This window comes from Festucalex cinctus, chromosome 8 (assembly GCF_051991245.1).
Source record: "Festucalex cinctus isolate MCC-2025b chromosome 8, RoL_Fcin_1.0, whole genome shotgun sequence".
NCBI lineage: Eukaryota > Metazoa > Chordata > Actinopteri > Syngnathiformes > Syngnathidae > Festucalex > Festucalex cinctus.
Window position 1 is genome coordinate 13,987,983 of NC_135418.1, and position 21,010 is coordinate 14,008,992.

The 21,010-nt window shown below is 37.2% G+C and overlaps 1 protein-coding gene across 4 annotated transcripts; it reads right to left on the reverse strand.

The window, feature by feature from the left end:
- Positions 1-8,325: 8,325 nt before the first annotated feature.
- LOC144023356 (dynein axonemal intermediate chain 1-like) lies at positions 8,326-17,136 on the reverse strand. Of its 4 annotated transcripts, none has more exons than XM_077528666.1 (20): positions 17,040-17,136; positions 16,431-16,466; positions 16,240-16,299; positions 16,061-16,141; positions 15,448-15,577; positions 15,234-15,265; positions 14,931-15,071; positions 14,529-14,588; positions 13,845-13,946; positions 13,610-13,694; positions 13,385-13,502; positions 13,256-13,299; positions 11,999-12,246; positions 11,806-11,886; positions 11,594-11,681; positions 11,355-11,434; positions 10,709-10,857; positions 9,279-9,378; positions 8,593-8,778; positions 8,326-8,473 (listed from the first exon to the last, which is right to left on the reverse strand). In XM_077528666.1, the coding sequence occupies exons 1-20, from the start codon at positions 17,052-17,054 to the stop codon at positions 8,366-8,368; spliced, it is 1,944 nt and encodes a 647-aa protein (XP_077384792.1). In that variant the 5' UTR covers positions 17,055-17,136; the 3' UTR covers positions 8,326-8,365. The 4 variants fall into 4 exon arrangements, with proteins under 4 accessions (XP_077384792.1, XP_077384794.1, XP_077384793.1 ...); XM_077528668.1 differs by lacking the exon at positions 17,040-17,136 and adding an exon at positions 16,834-16,992; XM_077528667.1 differs by lacking the exon at positions 17,040-17,136 and adding an exon at positions 16,737-16,786.
- Between the last annotated feature and the right edge of the window lie 3,874 nt (positions 17,137-21,010).

Genomic DNA, 21,010 nt, shown 5'->3' on the forward strand with positions numbered 1-21,010 from the left:
ATTACCGTATTCTCTCAACCCAGAATGTAAACGGTAGTGCCCAACCTTTCTGAATGTCGTCCATGAAGCCGGAAATACTTTCTTATCAAAGAAATCAGTCACATTCAATTATAAAATTCATTTTTATGTCTACTTTAGCACTTGTTACATGAAACAGACAACATTAAGACCATATACTTCAGCAGTAACCAATGACCAAGCCAATTCTATATGTATTATACATGTTGATTAAGATGTTGGATTCTTCGAAGTGACCAGCAAAACAAATTAGCCTGATCGATTCAACATCTTCAGACCACAAATGATGTGAATTGACTTGCACGTGCAGTCCTGGGCAGCATTCCAGGGATGAACCAGTACACAAGAGCGCTTCGCTTTGAGTCATGATGATACTGCTGGTTGGTTGCGATGCTCTTGTTCAGTGAAGTGCCACTCAATGTCCCCCTGACATCTTGCTGCGGACACACGCGGCACTCTGTCCATTAACTGTGATTTGTCAGTTCAGCTCCTCGGCTTTTGTCGGAGAGGGCTGCTCGTCCATGTTGCTTTGACACTGGGAAAACGACTTTCTCGTTGTGTTTACTGATCTTTTTGCTTGACCACGGCCTCATTCTACACTGTGAGGACAAATGTAGTTGGGACACTTGGACATTACATCTACAGCTGGTAAAAGGAATCGAAAGTCTGGAGGATATTTGACCATTTATCCAGGGGCAAAGAGAGGAAGAGAGAGAGAGGTGTTTGTTTCATCCTAAAAGTATTTTAGAACTCTCGAGTTCTGCCACACAAATCCATGTCTTTTGTGGTTTTGTTCCCATGGGCATATTCATGTTGAAACAGAACAGCTTGATAAGTAGACGAGTCGACCCTTGATTGATTGAGTCACAAATTGAAAGATATCTGTCCCAATACTTTTGCCTGTATAATGTCTCACTCACTCAGTGTATCATGGCTCATTCAGGTTAGTCAGTGGGACATCATGCAAAGTAAAAGCAGATGTCAGGGTGAGGAATTGAGTGCTCTGCATAAGTGAGTACAACCCCAACAGTTTCCTTTTACAATCAAAATTTCAAAATCATACAATTCTATGGCAGACTGTACAACTAAATAATCCCACATATGTGCGTTATTGATTGCAAATGAAATTTATTAATGTGCCCCCCCCAAAAAAAAAAATCACATTTATTACTACTGCCAAGAAAAATGTAATTTAAATTTTATTTTTTAAATTTTATATGTTTTCACTAAGAAATTCATAATAGCTTATGTTTAGAAGGAATGTACTCATTAATGTTGAGCACTGTATCTTATATCGACATTAATTGTCGCCCATGAGTGACAAACTTATTTTAAGTTAGGGGCCACTTTCATTTAAATTTGATCTCAAGTGGGCCAGAAAAGTTTGCCCATGGACTAATAAGCTATAAATAACGACAGGTCAAAATAGTTCCTGTTTTTTGTTGTTGTTTTTAGTTTTTTTTTGTTTTTTTTGGTGCAAATAATGACATTCTGAAAATATTCCCAATTTTGATTATCTTTTGGCAGAGTACAGTAATGTGAAATTTGTCAACAAAATTGAGTGCAAAATTTTGTCATCAAATCCGAAGTAACAGCCAAATTTCAGAATGTCATTTAAGTGGTCGTCAGTGCTCCCTCCAGTGGACAAAATTATCACCAACAGTTAATTTTAGTGAAACACTGGTTTGTGTTCTGTTCTCATGGGCCGCATTGGACGGGCCGGTTCCGGCCCACTGGCCATATGTTTGACACGCCTGTTGTAGCTTCTTCGACCATGATGTCACAGCCCCTGTAAAGAGTTCTGGCACACAGATTGTTGGGATTTATGAGTGACAATGGCACACACAGGCTCAGTCCCTGTTGTCACCAATATGCTGAGATGAAATGACAGGATATATTTAGAAACCACCTACAGCAATCATTTTCCTCCGAATGTGTGCATTAAACTTCCAATTCTATACATCAAGAAAGCCCCCGGTTGTATTTAATGTACGAAAGGCATGCCTAATTATTGCTTTTTGTGAGTCCTGGCGCTTCTTCGCACTTTTTCCCCTCATTGCTACATATGACTCCTCCCACTGCAGTCAGGAAGTCAGGAGGTATTTCTCATTTAGAGGCCTGCCTTCTCCCTCACTGCGAGACAGCACCATCAGTCTGTCTGGGCTGGAAGGGACCCTGCAAGCTCGATAAAGGACAAGACACAGGAGGAGGAGGAAGATAGCAGCAAACGCGTTGCACACAATGGCCACCAAGGCTGCTGTGGACAGTACTGGCGCACTCGCTTCTGATTCCATCGTGGGGCTTCAGTGTCCAGTGTCTGCTTGAACTTTAGGCAGGATCCATAATGTCTTAAGTCTTCATAAAGTGGGAGTGTTTGTTATCTTCAGGATCCATTGTCCACATTTGATAAGATAATAAACAAAATCAACATAAGTCATTGATCCTCTTTTCAGTGCATTTTACTTTCAGTTGATTAATTAACAGCAGCTAAGTCAGCTTTTGTCTCTTCAGATTAGATTTCAAATGTTTGCTTGTATGATTGACTCCATGCAGGCTCAGTCATAGTGGATGATTGCCCATGTCTGAAAGAGAGGGTGGGTGAGGGGGGGATTGAACAATCAGAATTTGCCCGGTAAATAGAAACACACACATACCTCTGGTACTATTTAGGGAAGCAGAAATAGCATAACTGCAGAGATGCTATGAAAACGGTAAAAAAAATAAATCACTACCTCAATTTGCATTTTGTTGGAGAAGCCATTTTAAAATAAATGTAAATGTCAGGGGAAGTCACCAGTGACACGAATTTGTGTCCTTTGCATAATACTAAATTATGGCATAATGCACTATACAACTAAAATAGCAAAAGCACCTTTTAAATTCTGCAGAGACTGCAGGAACTTGTTTGTTTAAAATTAATGAGCCAAACTTCAGTTACATTGTTCATACTGATGAAGACATTCATAAAGGCTGGTTATTTAGATTTAAAAAAAATAAAAATACAAATTTGAAAAGGATTTTGGCTGCCTGTAACTTAAATCTAATATGTAATCGGCAATTCAATAATTTCATGTTTGTAGGATGAACGTGATTAAGTCAAGTAGAATTTGTATAAATTCTGGTTGATTTTACAATTAATAGTTTCATTCACATTGAAATAACATGAGCAATCACATTTTTAACATTTATCACAATGCAGGCAAATAGCGATGGATGAGTAGAAAGAAACGTTCATCTGATTGGCACATCGATCAAGTGGTTGCAAGCAATAAAATCATCTGGATCCAGAAACATATTACCGGTAAGTAGATGTATAATGTACTTTAAAAATGTATGTGTAGCGACTAGCTAGATAATTTTATTTTGTGCAACTACGCGATGTAATAATCCCCCCACCCCCCCCCCCACCCCCCCTATAACCATACCAGGTATTGTATAGGCCAATGTTTGAAGGTATTGGTTCTCACGATGGCAGCCAATACCAGTATCTGTCACCCTCTTGTGGTCGTTTAACCATCAGCAAGTACCAATTAGAAGAACAGAAAATTTAACTTAAATTATGTTTGGCAAAATTCTAGTAATTTAGTTAAATCAACCATAATAAATTATGTTGGTGCAACTCCAATTACATGAAGCAAGACCAAAAGAATTGTTAATGGTTAAAGGGACAGTGTAGCGAATATTTTACCATCTAATGGTGAACTAATAGAATGCAGCAATCTATGTTTGAAGCATGTGCACTATGGTGCCTCAGAGAGACCACACTTTGCAAGCCTAAAACCAATCGCTACATTCGCTAAATGTGTCCCCTTCGGGTATCCATAGCAGAAAGATGGTGGTGAAACATGGCAGCCTCATTTAAGGTTCAGCGCGACCTATGTAGTATAATTAGCTATTACTAGAACTAAAATTATATTTCAAATATTACGTTGAGGTTATTGAACTTTTTTTTCATGTTTGCATTTTATTTAAATTTATAATGGGTTTTTAAAATGAATCACCATTGGAAAAAAAAATCAAAAGATTCTACAAATTGTCTCTTTAAGCTATTTATTTATCTGGAAATTCTTTCCATGTTTTTTTTTATGCATTCACTGAGTGTGCCTTTTGTTTTTGTTTTTTTGTTTTTTTAATTTATTTTTTCAGTATGACTGCACAGCATATCCTCCACATCACTCTCTTGGCAGGAGTAATAATAAGACACAAGCAGAACAAAGTCACATTTTATTTCTAATTTTAGCGACCTGAACAGCTGAGTAAATATCTCCTGGTGCCGAACACATGTCACTTTGAGTCAAGTCGGTATCTATTATTATCATGTTTTGTCGTGAAGTCGTCACTTCCGTTAGCAGTAGGCCTAATTAAATTGGGACAGTCTTAGATTGGATAGGAATTCAACTTCAACTGACAAGTTTTACACCTTGGTAGCTATTTAGAACTGTTAATGACAACTAATGAGTACTTATTTAAATGAGCAACATTCGCAAAATTACAAGAAACATCTCAAAATGATAATGAAAGTAAAAGTGCTTGTTTATTTGGGAACTTCATCCCGAATCTAGCGACATTATTTTATATGGGTTCTCAGCAAAGCAATTTGCTGTAAATACTCATTAAAGTTCAATTAAAAACAAATGAACAAGCGTGGCTAATTGTACCAGATAATTGTTTCTTGTTTGATAATGATTAAGCATGTTAAGATTAATTAGACACACAACTCTAGCTAACTAATAGGACAGTGATGAAGTTTGCTCTCAATTCATTAGGACAACTCTGTATAACAAAATGCGGTCTGTAGCAATGTGTGTATTAAAGCATTTAAGCTCTTATAACATATTAAATATCCCCATCCCTACATGTCATGCATCCTTCTTCCACTATGTCATCATAAAACTTAACTGCATACATGCATACAAATATAATAGTTGCTTACTTACCCAGCAGGCTCTTCTGAATGAACATGCAGCTTTGTTCATGTTTCACTCTCCACTGTGTTCACATGGAACAAAGTGCTCTTCACTAGCCTTATAGGCTCTTTCCACTTTTGTGCGCTGGCCTCCCCCCCCCTCTCCATCTGCTCATCAAACACAATCAAAGATGAGGCAGCACTGCTTGAGGAGTTGTGTGATAGCAGAGACAGCGAGCACGGGAGGGAGAGAGAGACACGGCGAGAGCGAGAGAACGAGAGGTGGAGGCGGGGCCGAGTTCGAGTTAGTGGGTGTCAGCAGTGATATCAAGCGCAAAAGAGAGGGGAACCGTTTGGATGCAATTACATCAGGATCCTGCTGCAGCACAGGGGGTGTTGTTATGGCGAACAAGCACAATGCAGTGCAGAAGGCTGACAAAACAACTTCAGCACAGCAGAGCATGTCTTCGGGGGGAAACTGCAATTAGTGATGATTTGGGTCTATATTTAAGACACGTAAACACCAAAATTTAATGACATAAGAATCCTCTTGTTTTCAAAACAGAAAGGAGCTAAGACTCAAACCAAGAAATGTGTTTTATCACAAGCTATACATTTGACGTTAACACATTCACTGCCATTGACGGTTATAGACGTCAAAGTTCCATTTTAACTGGGCTGGCAGTGAATGAGTTAATCCTGGTCAGAAGGCTGGAACCTGGCCCAACTGACTTCCAGAAGGGAAAGTAGCCCACACCCTGTGCTGATCACCAGTCAATCACTGGACACATACAGAGACAGACAACCATTCACACTCAGTCATTCTGTCACTGAATTGCAGCTGAACCCACGCCGTCAGTCAAGTTCTACACCATGAGTGCCCCCTGAGTCATGCATTCCTAATCACTAATCCCTCTACGGGGGTTCACCAACCTGACACATCAGATGGATGCATGGTTTCGAGAAACACTGGCCATCAGGAAAGTTCATGTACTTTAACAAATCATAAATATAATTTGGTATTCTGGTTTAAAAAAAAAAAAAAAAAAAAAAAGACAACTGGCTTAAAAAAAAAGCATTTTCCCCTTCCTGAATGTTTTTTTTTTTTTTTCATATTTTTCACTTAAATATTTTGGATCATGAAAGCAATTTTAATATCTGTATATATGAACTGTTATAACTATGTTTATTTATTTATTTATTTATTTATTTATTTATTTATTTATTTATTTACTTACTTATTTATTTTAATTTTATTTTATGTTATTTCAGTTTGTTTTATTTTATTCTGTAGCTATTCAGGGCAGTCACTTGTCCATGTGCTGAAGGAGAAAAGCAGCCCCAAACCATTCTATTGCCACCGCCATGTTTGACTTTTGCAACTTGGCACGATGTTATTTTCATCAAATGCTGTGTTATTTTTACATCCATCACAGGTCACACACACCTTCCAAAAAGATTATTTCTCCAAAGATTTTGGGGGTCATTGAAGATGTTGCTTGGCAAATGTGAGATGAGTTTTTTGTGTTTGTTTTTCCTGCAGTAGTTTTCATCTTGGAACTTTTTATTTTATTTTTTTTGCCCAGTGTCTTTGTTATTGTGAGTCATAAACTCTGACTGACTTAACTGAGGCCAGTGAGTCCTTCAACAAGTCATTGTTTCATTATTGGAGTAATTTTGGTTTCACCACTGTTCCCAGTAATCTCCAATTGATAATGGCCCTGACCATTTGCTCGAGCCCAAAGTCTTGGATAAGGCTTTGTAACTTTACCAAATTGATACATTTCAAACACGTAACTTTGGATCATTCATGGTATGATGTTTCTTTTTTTTTCTCCTTTTTTTAAATCTTCTAGCATATTTTATTCTGTCAAAAAATCTGTGTGTGATTTCTTGGTTCAACAAATCTGGTGGTAAGCAGGCTTGGGCGGAACAAAAAAAAAACCTCATTGAGGTCAATTATGGGTCAAAAAATAATATTCAGAAGTAAACGAGAATGGTCAGTGTAAAATGAACATAATGACACAGCAAACTATATGGCAGTAAAGCAATGTATTTTATAAACCTCTTTTGCTCTGAGGCTGACCCGATGCTGTGAGCCACTGCCCTCTACTGGTAGCTTGCATCACTCCCATAGCCATGAAAGCCACTGCATTTCATTCATCATCCATCCATTTTCTGAACCGCTTGCTCCTCACAAGGGTTGCGGGGGTGCTGGCGCCTATCTCAGCTGGCTTTGGGCAGTAGGCAGGGTACACCCTGAACTGGTTGCCAGCCAATCGCAGGGCACACAGAGACGAACAACCATTCATACTCGCACTCACAAGCACACCAGGCACAATTCAGAGCGCCCAATTAATCTGCCATGCATGTCTTTGGAATGTGGGAGGAGACCGGAGTACCCGGAGAAGACCCACGCGGGCACGGGGAGAACATGCAAACTCCACCCAGAAAGGCCAAAAGCCCGGACTCGAACTTGAGTCCTCAGTAATGGCAGGCGGACGTGCTAACCACTCATGCACCAAGCCACCCATGAATTAATATAATAAAAACATTTTTTTTTTAAAGTATATTTGTAATCATGAAAATGAATTAATAAAAATACTTTAAAAAAAAAAAAGCTATTTGTTTTTAGATGGGCACGATAAATAGTATAGAGTTATTGATAAGTTAAATTTATCTCAGATATCTCAAATGATAATTTAATAATTAATTAAATTTAATAATGTAATTTTTATTTGGGTGCCCAGAACAGCGCAGTTTTTCGTCAAAAGTTTGACATGTAATCTTTCTCTTTCGTTAAAGCCAACATCATTTCCTGGCTCCTACCTTTGACGAGGTCCAAAATGGCCGCCACATCTCCGTTTTACTGCTTCTTCATTCCCTCTTGGGTGTACTGACCTTCTTTCAGATGGCCGTAAAAAATTGGTTTTGTAATGCTGTTATTTGGCATGCATATTAAGTTGACAATGATACCGAATGGCAAATGACAGTTGCCCATGTTGGCTTCCTTCAAAACACTGATGTTGATTTGCCTATCTTCCCACTGTATTCGAAGGTCATACTGGGTCATACCTTAAAGATCCCAGGCTTGAAGACATCTGCTGTAGGTGGTCCAGTTATCAGTTCCAAGTAAAAGGTGCATGTTGCATGGAAGTACATAATCAATATATGTAAAGGCGGACATGACTGATGGCCTAAAACGATTGATAATCTCACAATAATTCCATGCAGTCTAATGGAATTTCGAAAGGTCATTTCATGTACACATCCACAATGCACTTGTTCAAATTTTGCCTGTCTATGGATAAAATATTACGAAGGTGAAATTTTATACCATTGTGGAGAACTGAGGAATATTTTGTATAATAAAAATGTACAAATTGTTTTAATGTTGAATACTTTATTGTACTTTGCAATGCTGATGAGAAGAATAACTGGTTAATTTAAAGCAATTCTTTGGTCAAGGTCTCTCAGCAGATTGAGTAGCTTCTCCATCTTGGCTACTTCTGCCTCAGGACCCTCAACCAAATCCCGACCTTTCTTCCCCTACATATGCACAAACACACACACATGCATACACAATTAGGCAAGCTACAACAATGATAAAAGAAAAAAAAAAAATATTTTTTTGATGATGTCGTTCTACAGTGTTCTTGAACGTTTACCTTTGGTTTCTTGCGCAGGTTAGGGGACAGTTTGAGGCTGATGACAAAGCCTCTGTCATCACCCACTATGACGACGGGATTGGCAGGGTTGAACTCAATGTGAGTCAGCCTAGATTTCTTTTTATTCACTACCGGCTGCTGGCAGATAGCCTGATACTTGTTGATGACGAGGTCAAAAACATGAACCTGAAAAATAATATCAGAGCAATTAGTGCGCTGCTGAGCAAACAACATGCATACTGTGCATTTAAGTGCCATGACGTTAACATTTAGAATCTGCATACCGCTAAATTTGTGCTACACGCTTATGTGTGTTCTGGGAGCCATTTCAAGTAATTCAGTGATGAAGCATTCTTGTCTACATGTCCATGTTCTGTATGTGTGGGTGTATCAGATGCCTACAATAAATTCAATTCAACCCACTACATCTACCCAAAGGACGACTCTAACTGGTCTACTAGTGTTTCCGCTGTCTGTGACGGCCAAGCTGCACGCAAAAAAATGTACTGTAATTTGTAGACAGGGCAGCCTGTGCAATTTGAAATTATTTTGTTTTTGGTTTTTTTAATGGTCGCAGTAGTACTTCCATAAATCCATCCATTTTCTATATATTGAGCACGGCCATAGTGCAGATTGTGTGCAAGTATAGTGATCAGACTAAGCAAGCTCTTCACAACGGCTCTTACCAAACCGTCTGTGGTGACAGCAGTAAAGACAGTAGAGGAGTACGGTGCCCAGGTCACATCGCCAACTGGTGAATTGAGCTCAAATGTGAACATTGGAGTACTGGAAAAGGATAGGATATCAGTGATTTGCATGAAAACAAATCCTAATAATAAATGGAACAGTTATCGAGCTTTTGTGGTTAAATATCTCTTTTAACTAGAGCAGTGCAACTCAAAGGTCAAACTCCAAACATTTTGAAATGATAGCAAATAATCTTTTGAATTATTTCCCTCTACATTCTCATGAAAAGATGCTGAGCAGTTTTTTATGAGATGCTCACAAAACATCCAGATCAAAAATACCCAAAAATGATTCTCACACAAGAAATTAAATTTGATTAAAAAGAGGAACTCTTATGTCATGAGTAGATGGTAAACTTTTAACCCAATAGCGCCAAACATATATCAAATACAACACATTTTGAGCCCTCTATTGCATGAGTATATTATTATTTTTCCCATTAAATCCTGACGTATATAATCTGACACATGCATTACATGGATAATCTATTAGAGGGCAGCACCTCCCAGATGATGGCTTTTCCAGCGATCTTGCAAGATCATCCCAAGTGAGTACGGAGAGACTCCATTACTTATTAATAGTGGGAAATGTTCTTTCTGATTTTTTGAAATACTAATAAGTTTGATATGTCTGTTTATGGTGATTTTTTTTGACAGTTATAAATGTACGAATTGAAAGCATTGTGACCGGATGTACCAAATATGACACAAATCAAAAATCGTATGTGGAAGTTTTTTTGTTTTTTTTTAAATTGTTTGTGTGTTCAAAAGGACCAATAGCTATTCTATTTACCAAGAATCTGTGATGATTTGGGTTGGGTTTGGTTTAGGTTTTATTTTGGTTCTGTCATGGCTCAGGTTTGGTTTTGGTTTTGTTTGATTTTGTCCTCATGTTTTTATAAGTTTCATTCATGATCTGTGTTTTGTTATATTGTCCCTATGTGCTTCCGCCGTCAAGCATGATCAAGTTCACCTGTGTTTGCCTGCCTTTTCTCGTGTGTCTACCAATCAGTGCTCTCAGACACTTGTGTCTCGCCCAGGTGTGTCTCAGTATGTCATTAGTGTGTGTGTATATAGTCTCCTGTCTCCTTTCCCTTATTGGACTTTGTTTTGCTCCTGACCAGCACCTTGTTTTGCCTCCTTGTTTTTTGTTTAATTAAAGACAATCTTTTCTGACACCACCTCTGCCTCCCAACACTTGCATCCACCACCTCAACCCTAACAGAATCTGAATTTTTTTTCTCATATTTCATGGTTCAGGCTTTATTGAGTTAACTATTAACTAAACACAGTTTAAAATGTTTATCTAAAGGCCAAAATATAATATTGCATGCCTCCACAGTTTTGTCGTCATCCATGATTAATCTTACCTATAATCCTGGTCCCAGATCTTGACAGTCCAATCTGAGCTGCAAGAGATGAAAACCTTTGAGTGATAAGGATTCCATCTCACCGTATCCACTGCCATGTTGTGGGCTTCGTATGTCCTTAGATACTGGCTTGAGTAATTCTTGGAGCACTAGAGAATGACAGCAAATGTTATGTTGAATACTTATTCTTTTGTTGTTTCAACTGTACAAATCCTTTGATATTCTTCGGGGGATTAGAAGCCATAAAAAGTGACACAATTGGTAGGAATGTGTGTTTGACAAGTTGATTTTTATGTCATTTGCTGATTATTGTTGTCATCGACTGACTTCATCATCCATCGGATACACAGCAGCTCAAAATCGATCTCAAGAATACTTAAAATGACACGAGAAATAAATGGGAAAGACATGGCCAAAAACGTATTTTTAGACTCAAAATGCATTTCTGAAGACTTATTTAAAGTTGAGTATTGTAGTTGTTTTATTCTATTGAAGAATTCCAGTTCTGACTGCAGTGACAATTAAAGCGCGCACTCTCAAGACTAAATCGTCGTTATGGCTTGTGGGCACAGCTGCTGTATTTCAAGCATCTGACAGTTCATTGACAGCCAAATCGTGGACACTGGAATGAATTGCTCCAGCATACCTTGTGTATTTTCCCTTCCTGGGTGCCAACTATGTAGACATCGTCAATCTGTGGGTGAAAGTCAAAGGATGTGCCGCTAGCTGGAGACAAAAAGTACACAGGGCTTTACATGAGCAGTGCACAGTGGCAGAAACTGGCCTGGATAACAAACGTAAAGCATTCTGTGAAGAAAAGCTGTTATGTCAACAATGGTTAATAAACAGCGGCATGAGATCACACAGGATAAAGTGAAAACTCACCATTGGTGAGATCCTGAATACCCTCTGGCCCATCAGACACAGTATAATCCAGTGCAAGCCTCATAGCATCTGTGAAGTCCAGCTCATTCTGAAGATTTAAAGGTAGAGTGCAGAAACAGAACATATGAATAACAAATATCTAAATCAAATGAGAATTTAAAGCGCATTTATCAAATAACACACATAGGATGATCAAAAACAGTCTAACGAACCTTCATGAGTGTCCATGACACAACTCGGCCATCAGAAGACACAGAATAAAAATTGAGGCTGTTGTCATTCTGCCAGCGTACCTGAATGAAAAACAGTGTAAATACTGTTGTCATAGAAGCAATATACCCAACTTTTTTACGAGTTACTCATTGTTTTGGAACAGCTGCAAATGAATCAATCGGTCTCCCTCACCTGCCAGACGGGGTCAGTGTGCTTTCCATTGTTCACGGTGCTCTTGTACTGAGGGTCCTGTCCCTTGTTTTTCAAGTTGTACACACTCACACAGCCATCATAGAAACCAACAGCAACCAGGTATGAATGTCGCTTATGGATGTCGAGGCTCATGACACCAGAACCTGTCGGGAAAATGTACTCAGGGTAGGTGGTGTTCTTCAGTGTGTAGAAGAGAAGCATCCCGCGGCTTTGTTTGCTGAAGTCATCTGCCATTGGATTGGATAGAAGGGGTTACATTCATCGCAGTATCGTTTTAAATATAATAATGTTAATCATAACAAGACTGTAATATGTTCTATGAAGCCCCACTAGTCTAAAAACAGTATTATGATTATAATGCATGTGGAATACGAATTAACTAATTTACTCCCAATAACGTATAAATACGTTTTTTTTAATGTTCTAAGTGTCCCAAAGACGTATTTTTTTGTGTTTTTTTGTGTGTGTTTTTTTTATGCTAGAGTATACAGAAGGCTTTGATGCAGCCTCTCAACTGCAAAGAACGGTTGCAGAAATGGTAATTATTACACAAACGGCCAGCAGGTGGCAGCAGAGCAAAGGAGATCAACCAGGGCCATGTAGAAAAAATGCTCAATTACTTAACAATTTTAAATAGATTTGTGAAAACTGATGAAACTTAGCTCTCTTCTAATGCTAATTGCTGCAAAACGGAAACAGATAGAAACATACTTTTTTTTCCTGATGAAAGAAGAGACTTTAATCTTTCTTTTGGTAGGTTCCATGCTTTTATAGCAATTGAACACAATATTCTGTGGGCCTTGCAAAATCAGTCAAAATCCAGTAAAACAGTCGGGAGCGAACGGGACTGCTTGTGTGAAAATGGCTGGGAGTGAATGAGTTAAGCAGCAAAATCTGTGGAGGCGGCCGTTTTACCACTTCACACATCACAGTTGCTCAGGACTCAGGTAACGACCAATCAGCTCAGCTTCTAATGTCACGTGACCAAACTCAGAAGACAGCTCAGCTGTGATTGTTCCTTTCCTGAGCCCTAACAAATGTGATGTCATTTTCAATTGACAGCAAGTGGCAAAATGGCCGCCCCCAGAGATGTTAAAAGCGGGTAGATTTTGCTGTTAAATGCTTATCAATCAGAATGTTGTCTTAAGACTAGTGAGGGCACATAACAACATATTATTTTCAAGACAATTTTTGGGTTGACTTCCCCTATAATCCAAATATTTCTTTTTGACTTACATGATCCCAATCCCACACCAAAAAAATCTGGATACATGAAATTCCTATGGAATAAGGTGCATTAATTAGTTCTCTTTCACTGGCCATTTCTCTTTCAGTAAGTGTTGCTGTGTTATTGACCAAACTGACCACCGGAGAGCAGTGACGCTCATCATTTTGGCTTTGTTATACTGGAACCTCCACAGAGGCAGTACAGTACCCTCCTGCTCCCTAAATTCGTCAGCCGCATCCTCAAAGTATTTGAAATCTGAAAGGAAATGCAAGGCGAGAGGAAAATGTAGTACATGAGTGCAATATTACAGTTTATCAACAACGCATGCTGAAATCCATAGATGAAGAATAAACATTGAACACCTTGTGATACTTCATTATACGTGTTCTGATTGACCATCCGTTCCAACAGCTTGGCTGATTTGGATACTTGGGTGATATCATTACTCTGTAAATATAAAAGACAGACAAAAAGTGGACAAATATCCAGAAGGTGCTATATTGTTTTGTTTTTAGTTGATGAAAAAAATGTATATATACTATGCAGCTGATCACACAAACATTTGACAAATTAGGTACAAGGCATACTGTGACTCACCGGTGTCTCAATGAGCATCAACTTTTTGTTTTTGTCACTATCCTTATCTTTCTCTTGCTCTCTTTTTCGTAGCTCCAACATGTAAGCATCATATATGTTCCACTGAAAAGTCAAAACAGGAGTAATTGCAATATTCCAAAGTGGGCATGTACAAACTAGAGGCTCACATTTTTTTCAGGAATCCTTTGGGTCCCGGGTATCCCACGGAATTACTATGAGATTCCCACAGGATGAGAGTCAACCTTACCATTAATCACGGGTTTGGGATGTGACAGGATAAAAAGGTCACGGGAGCAGACAGAAGCGGGATTATCCAGTTTTTTTATTCCAGTTTTATCAGTTATCAGTTCATATATATATGTATGTATATATATATGTATATATGTATATGTGTGTGTGTGTGTGTGTGTGTGTGTGTGTGTATACAAATAAAGTGAACTCCAAAATAGGAGCAGTACGGGAGTCATTCAAAAGAGCAACAAACAGGATGGGATCTTTTTTTTTTCCTTCTTTTTTTTTCCTTTTTTTTTCTCCTTTTTTTTTCCCATGAATCGGGACTGGGATATGGACAGGATTTTTTTTCTGTGGGAGTGTGATGTCACCATCTACTACAAACTACTTAGCTGTTGAGAAACATTTTGAAATTGAAAGGGTCACAGATTTGTTATTTATTTATTTTTTTACCTGACAAGCAGTTGCATAGTAGTTGCACCGTGGAGGAGGAATAGTTTGGCAACCTCTACCCTGCAGGAAAATAATAATGGAACTTCATTGAAACCAATTAAGACCATCAAGTCATACTGCCCTCCACTGTTTGGAGGCTTCCAAGGCAGTTTCATGGTGTAACCATTTTGGACAGATTAGGCCTTCTTCCGCATCTGGCAGAAAAGGGCTCCACGGCTGTGTCTCGATCTTTCTGACACCCACTAAATAGTTCAACTGGGAATATGCAGTCTTCTGGTAGTTACTGCTAGTATAATATTGCATGCATTAAAAATTCACCCACACGTGTAATTCTGCAACAAGGTTTGAAAATTTCTATGACTGTTGGAGAATGGGATGTTAATAAAATGTTAGCCTACCTACCTGCAATTGATTATTGTGTGATTGAGAGGCTCTTTCAATGAAGTTGAACTGATTTGTACATTTCGGTTCTTGGTTTGGCGCCTCCTCTTCTACGGGCTCCTCTTCCTCAACACCCTCGCCCTCTTCATCACCAGATCCTTCCTGCATGGAAAATCAACAACGGTAGTAATGTTGACAGAGAAGACTAGAAGTTATTGATGAATGAAATCTAAATTTAAGACATGTAACCCCTGCAACCACACAAGAACAAGTGCTAGTTAGTAGCTAGTATTTCAGGTCAACAAAAATGACATCACACCTTACCTCATCATCTTCTTCTCCCTCCTCCCCCGTTGCTGAGAAAAGATCAAACCATTTAATACATCTTATCTTTGCTATGTCTCTTATAGGATTTACATATATTGACCATGGCACCAGACAGCATAACGTATAAAGTACAGCTAGAACTGTGCCCATAGTCAAAATACTGGAGTTGAGAATTTCCTGTCAATAAAAAAAGGTTAATAGTTTCAGTCACCATCTTCAGTGAGTTCCTCGGTGGATGACACACTTTGACTATCTTCAAAGTCTTGGTATTCGAGACAACCCTCCAAGACGAAGTGAACAGCCATGTGATTTACCGTGGGGGACAGCTTGTAAGCACCATCCTGCAAAAAAAATAAATAAATAAATAAATAAATAAAGCAGCAATGATGTCGATGGTGATGAAATCTTCATAATATGTTCTATGTACTTGTAGACCCACTAATCTAAACATGGCATTCTAATAGTGATTAATAATGTGTTTGTGGAATATGAGTTACGCAGCAAACTCCACCCATTTTTATCACGTCAGAGGGCGGCCATTTTGCTACTTTCAGCTCAGCTTCAGAATAGGTGAGTCATGATTGGTTGTTGACTGAGCCCTAAGCAACTGTGGTGTCATTTTCACTTGACAGTGCCAAAGTGGCTGCTCCCGAAATGGATACAAACTTGCGGATTTTGCTGTTTAATTCACATTACACAAACGCACCATTAATCAGAATGTCGAGTTTAGACTTATGGGGCTGCATGGAACATATTATTGTCAAGAGAACTTTTGGGTTGTCTTTCCGTTTAATGACAGAAAAAGTCAAAAGAGCCTGGCTTACATTAAATTTGTAGTTGGCAATATTGTGGGGGGCATGTGGATTTTTTGCCGTCAGAATTCTTGTTATCTCCTCTTTCAGCTCCTGTTGGTAGAGAAACAAGCCAAGAACATACAGTAAATTCTAGACTTGACTAGATTTGGTTGTACATTTGATAAAATGATGATTTGCGTCACTCTTACAGCTTCAGTGAGGTCCAGTTGATCCACAGGCTTAATTAGTTTCCCCGGATCCTCATCCTCCTGAAATGAGTTTCACATGATCAGCTTGTAATTGTACACATTTTTCATCATTGTCGATGGCTTCAAATATTACAGTAATTGTCGCCATTAACACTCAAGAATTAGAGCAATTTGTATTGCATACAACTTACCTTTTTCTTGTTTGTTTTGTATGACTTGGCAGCTGCCTGTGAACATGAGGATCCATTGTGAAAACACATCACCAACAACAATGGTTACAATTAATATTTGCAGTCTTACTTCATCACTTCATGTCTACTTGCTTAGATTGACACTTTTAAAGAAGAGAGTTTTAAAAGGCTAATATTTTTAAGCAACAGTTCATTGAAGAAGGCTCATGAAAAATACTAGACTGGATGGACATTTGAGTATTGTACATGCACAGGAATTGGAAATGCAAAAACAAACAAACAAACAAATAAACAAACGTCAGCGACCTTGATTGAATACATAACAAGTCATGGTAGTAAAATAGCCCTGATTAACTTCTCAACTGCTTAATAGGCATTTATGTAATATAAACAAGCTGGTTACCATGGTACCTAACTTCTAGAATGTCCAAAATCAACCAACATGAAGCCAAATCTAAATGTCCACAATCAACTGACTTCCTTTGTTAACTGTAAACAGTAAACTGTATGAATGACAATGCAGATATTCACTAGTGATATTGGAAGTATCACTGTATCACTCTTGACATAGTGCTCATTCTTCAAATGAGTGCATCACCAGTCACTTACTTGATCTTTGCTCATCTTTTCTTAGCTATATATAGCTACGAATGTACAGTTACTTGTGTATGTAAATAAAAATCAATGTGTATCTGGAGTGCTCCCTTGAACTCTCTTTGGGATGACATAATAAAGATTCTGATGACATTACTGTTCATGCAAAGATGACATTATGCTAATGCTAGGTAGCATATTAACACAAAAGGAATCCTCTGCTCCGCCACGCAGACCAAAATGAATATAAAAATAAGAGTTATATTAAAATCAGGTTTGCTTTTCTGCTCAGCCATTAAAATTTCTCTTCGGCCAGCAAGAAATTTAGTGTCACTGTTGATAAAAGTGTTTCCCATTTATTTCAAAAATAATAGTACATAATCTAATATAAACGTTTATAAAGAAATACAAATAAATAGCCAAAGATGCAGTTGCTGTGCTGAGATAATACAACATCAGGAGGGTCTGTTTAAAATTGGCACATTTTAAAATAATTATTAGATTCATGGATTCCATTGCAAACTATCACTCTGAAATGAGGTCCAAAGTTTAATCAAGCCAAACTTCTTGCATCTACATGATGTAATGGATCATTTTTAAAAACACTGTTTCTATAACGAGAGGTTGATTACCGTCATTATTCAGTCAAGCTGCCGCTGCTGACAAAACTGTGAGGGGAAAAAATATGCCATGAAAATCATGTGGCCTATGAGGACACGAGGACTGTAATAAAGATAAATACTGCACATTTGTAAGTTATTATGCAAAGAACCTTCCTCATGCCAGCATTGCTTTAATTTAGAATTTAATTATATTCTTTTTTATGTGAAGACTGGCCATGCTAATGTTTTCTCATATTAATTTGGGGAACAGATAAATATCAATATTTTATTTCTATAAATGTCAGTGTTCACAATTTTAAATAATCACTAAAGCAACATTCCTGGGAAATTACAATTGTCCCATACTGGTGAGGTCTTTTTAGAACAGGCCCATGGGCTACTCATGTGGTCTTTGGGGGCTGCCTGGTGCCTGTGAGCATCACGTCGGTGACCCCTACAAAATGTTCTCCACTTTATGTTTGTGTAGGCATTTTGTATATAGAGTGCGCATTTCAACGTCCTTGTGCTGCTACAGTTATACAGTGTGCGCTGTCAAAAAAAAAAAAATCAAAATTCTTGTTAAAAAAAAAAAAAAAAAAATAGGTATTATGGTATATGTTTAGTAAATTTATGTATATATGTTTTTGGTAAATGTGAATATGTTAAGTGCACTTGTGTATATGTGTGTATATGTATGTATGTATATGTGTATATGTATATATATATATATATATATATATATATATATATATATATATATATATATATATATATATATGTGTGTATGTATGTATATATGTATATATATATATATAACTTGGATTATATATATCATTTATTATTATTATTATTATTTTATTTTTTTATTTTTTTAATAATTAGTAAATTAAAATTGTATTAATAATGAAATAAGTTTAAATATATTGAGTAAAAGGGGTAGGACTAGATAAGTTTTTAACTTCTTCCTACTCCCTTTTGAACATGTAAGTTATGATTGATTGAATGATTATTTTATTGGGATTTTCTTCTCTTTTGATTGTTGTTGTTTTCTGTTTTATTTCTGCTGTTCATCTGTTTATATGTTCAAAAAAATAATAAAAGAAAAAGAAAAAGAAAAAATTTTGTTTTCGTTCATGATAATGCAGCATTAACAATTACAATATTTTTTACTTAAAAAAACTAATAGTTGCCTACTTACCCAAATGCCTTCTAAACGTATATCTGTTTTTTCTATGTTTTATTATCCACTTACTTTGTTGACGTAGATCTATTAAGTGAATGTTTTACTTTACACTTTTGTCTTCGTCTTCCCCTCTCTGCTCATCAGCCCTTCATACACAATAAAATATGAGACTGCATTGCTTCAGGAGGAGCAGGGCAATAGCAGAGAGGGAAAAAATGAAAGATGGACAATGGGTTGCTTTTGAGTGTGTCAGCAATTTCAAGAATTATTCCAATCTCAAAGCAAGAACACGACTCTAGATTTTAATAGATATCCAGCCCAATAGATTTGGTGACAGGATCGGTACAGTACATATTATCTTTTAAGACAGCGGTGTCCAAACTTTTTGAGGGCCACATACAGAAAATCAGAAGGACGCAAGGGCCACATAATGTTATGAAGAGAGATTAGTCCTAAAAATTGTACAAAAATGTATTTGTGCTTTTGTATATTTAGTTATATATATTTTAGTTATATATTTAGTTTAGTTTAAGTTTTGTTTTTTAAAATTTAGTTTTAATTGTTTTTCAGGGTGGTTCTGTTAGTTTTTTATTAGTTTTAGTTCTTTAATAAATGCGTAGTTTTAGTTTAGTTAGTTTCAGTATTAGTGTTAGTTTTTTTGGTTTTGTTTTGTTTTTTTAGTGTGTATTACTCGTGCGCAACATTTAAAAAACACCATGGGCGCAACGTCATTATTCCAGTTTATATCAAAATAAATCTACTAAAAATCACATTTAAAATCATCCCCAAAAGCTCATGCATTAAATTAATTACCAAAGACTAAAACGAAGGACATTTTTGCTATTATTATAGTTTTATTTTAGTTAGTTTTGTAAACATAGAATGTAGTTTCAGTCAGTTTTCATTTTTTAAAAAGCATCTTCCTTTTTGTTTTATTTCGTTAACGAAATTGTTTCTTGAATTTTATTTTTTTCATTAGTTTGAGTTAACTAAAATAACCTTTAATAGCTCCTGTGTTTTTGACACCTTCCCTTCTTACTTGGACCATCTCCAAACATTTTTGTTTTTACTTTAGTTGAACTGAGTCAAATGCCATTTTTAGCACATGTCGCGGGCCACTAAAAAATGGACGGCGGGCCGCAAATGGCCCCCGGGCTGTAGTTTGGATACCCCTGTTTTAAGATATATTTCCAAATATGATGATGAGGTCAAAAGCCAATCTTCAATTAGATCGGCAATCGTCAATTTCCACATTTAAAAAAAAAAAAAAAAAAAAAAAAAAAAAAAGATTTATTTATTTATATTTTTTTCAATATTATGTAATGAAACATCACCACTGCAGAAAGGTGAGTCCTCCCTGACTGTACAAGTAGCTTAATCCCCGTTCATGTTTCCCGGTCTGCATTATCCCAGTTCATGTTTTCTCCACGGATCACACCGCTGCTTACTGGCCGGAATGTGTTATGGGATATGTTTGCAAGGAGGCTCTATCTTGTGCTAATGGAAGCAGCTGCCTTGACTGACCTATTTCAGTGAGTCACAGAGCGCTCTTCCAGCACACTGGCTATTGTGCAACAGCTATGCTTCAGGTGATTTGAGGCACACACAAAAATAAATAAATCTTTCACATTCACTATGCTGCTTCAGAGCAAGACAGTCTCACCACATTTACTGAAGGGGAGACTAAAGAGAAATTATTTTGTCATGTGAACAACTGAAACCCATTGAGTTTTATTTTATCAGACTGAAATCAGACTCCTGTCAGAAATCCTACCTTAATCCCTTGATTATGGGAAGCACTTTCAAGTCACCTAATCCTTGCGCTCATTTCTTGTTCTCGTAGGTTTTGTCTTACTTCAAAGCGCTGGCACTCCAAATGCTTGTATTTTACCCTCATGGAATGGCACCAATGGCAGCTAATACAACAAAACGACTGCTCAAATTGACTCTGAACAACTGAAAGCAGCTTCTTTTTTTTTTAAACCAAAGTCACCATTTATAAATGACTGTACTGTATAGTTTTTTGTGTGTGTGCATTAGGGGTGGGAGAAAAAATCGATATCGCAATATATTGTTGCACTCTCTGTTGCAATAAATTATCGATACACTGACGGTAGATATCGATGTCATGTGTCCAGTTGTGCAGTGTTATGTTATAAATGTTGATGCACTTTAATTTGTCTCACTTTACAATGTTTACA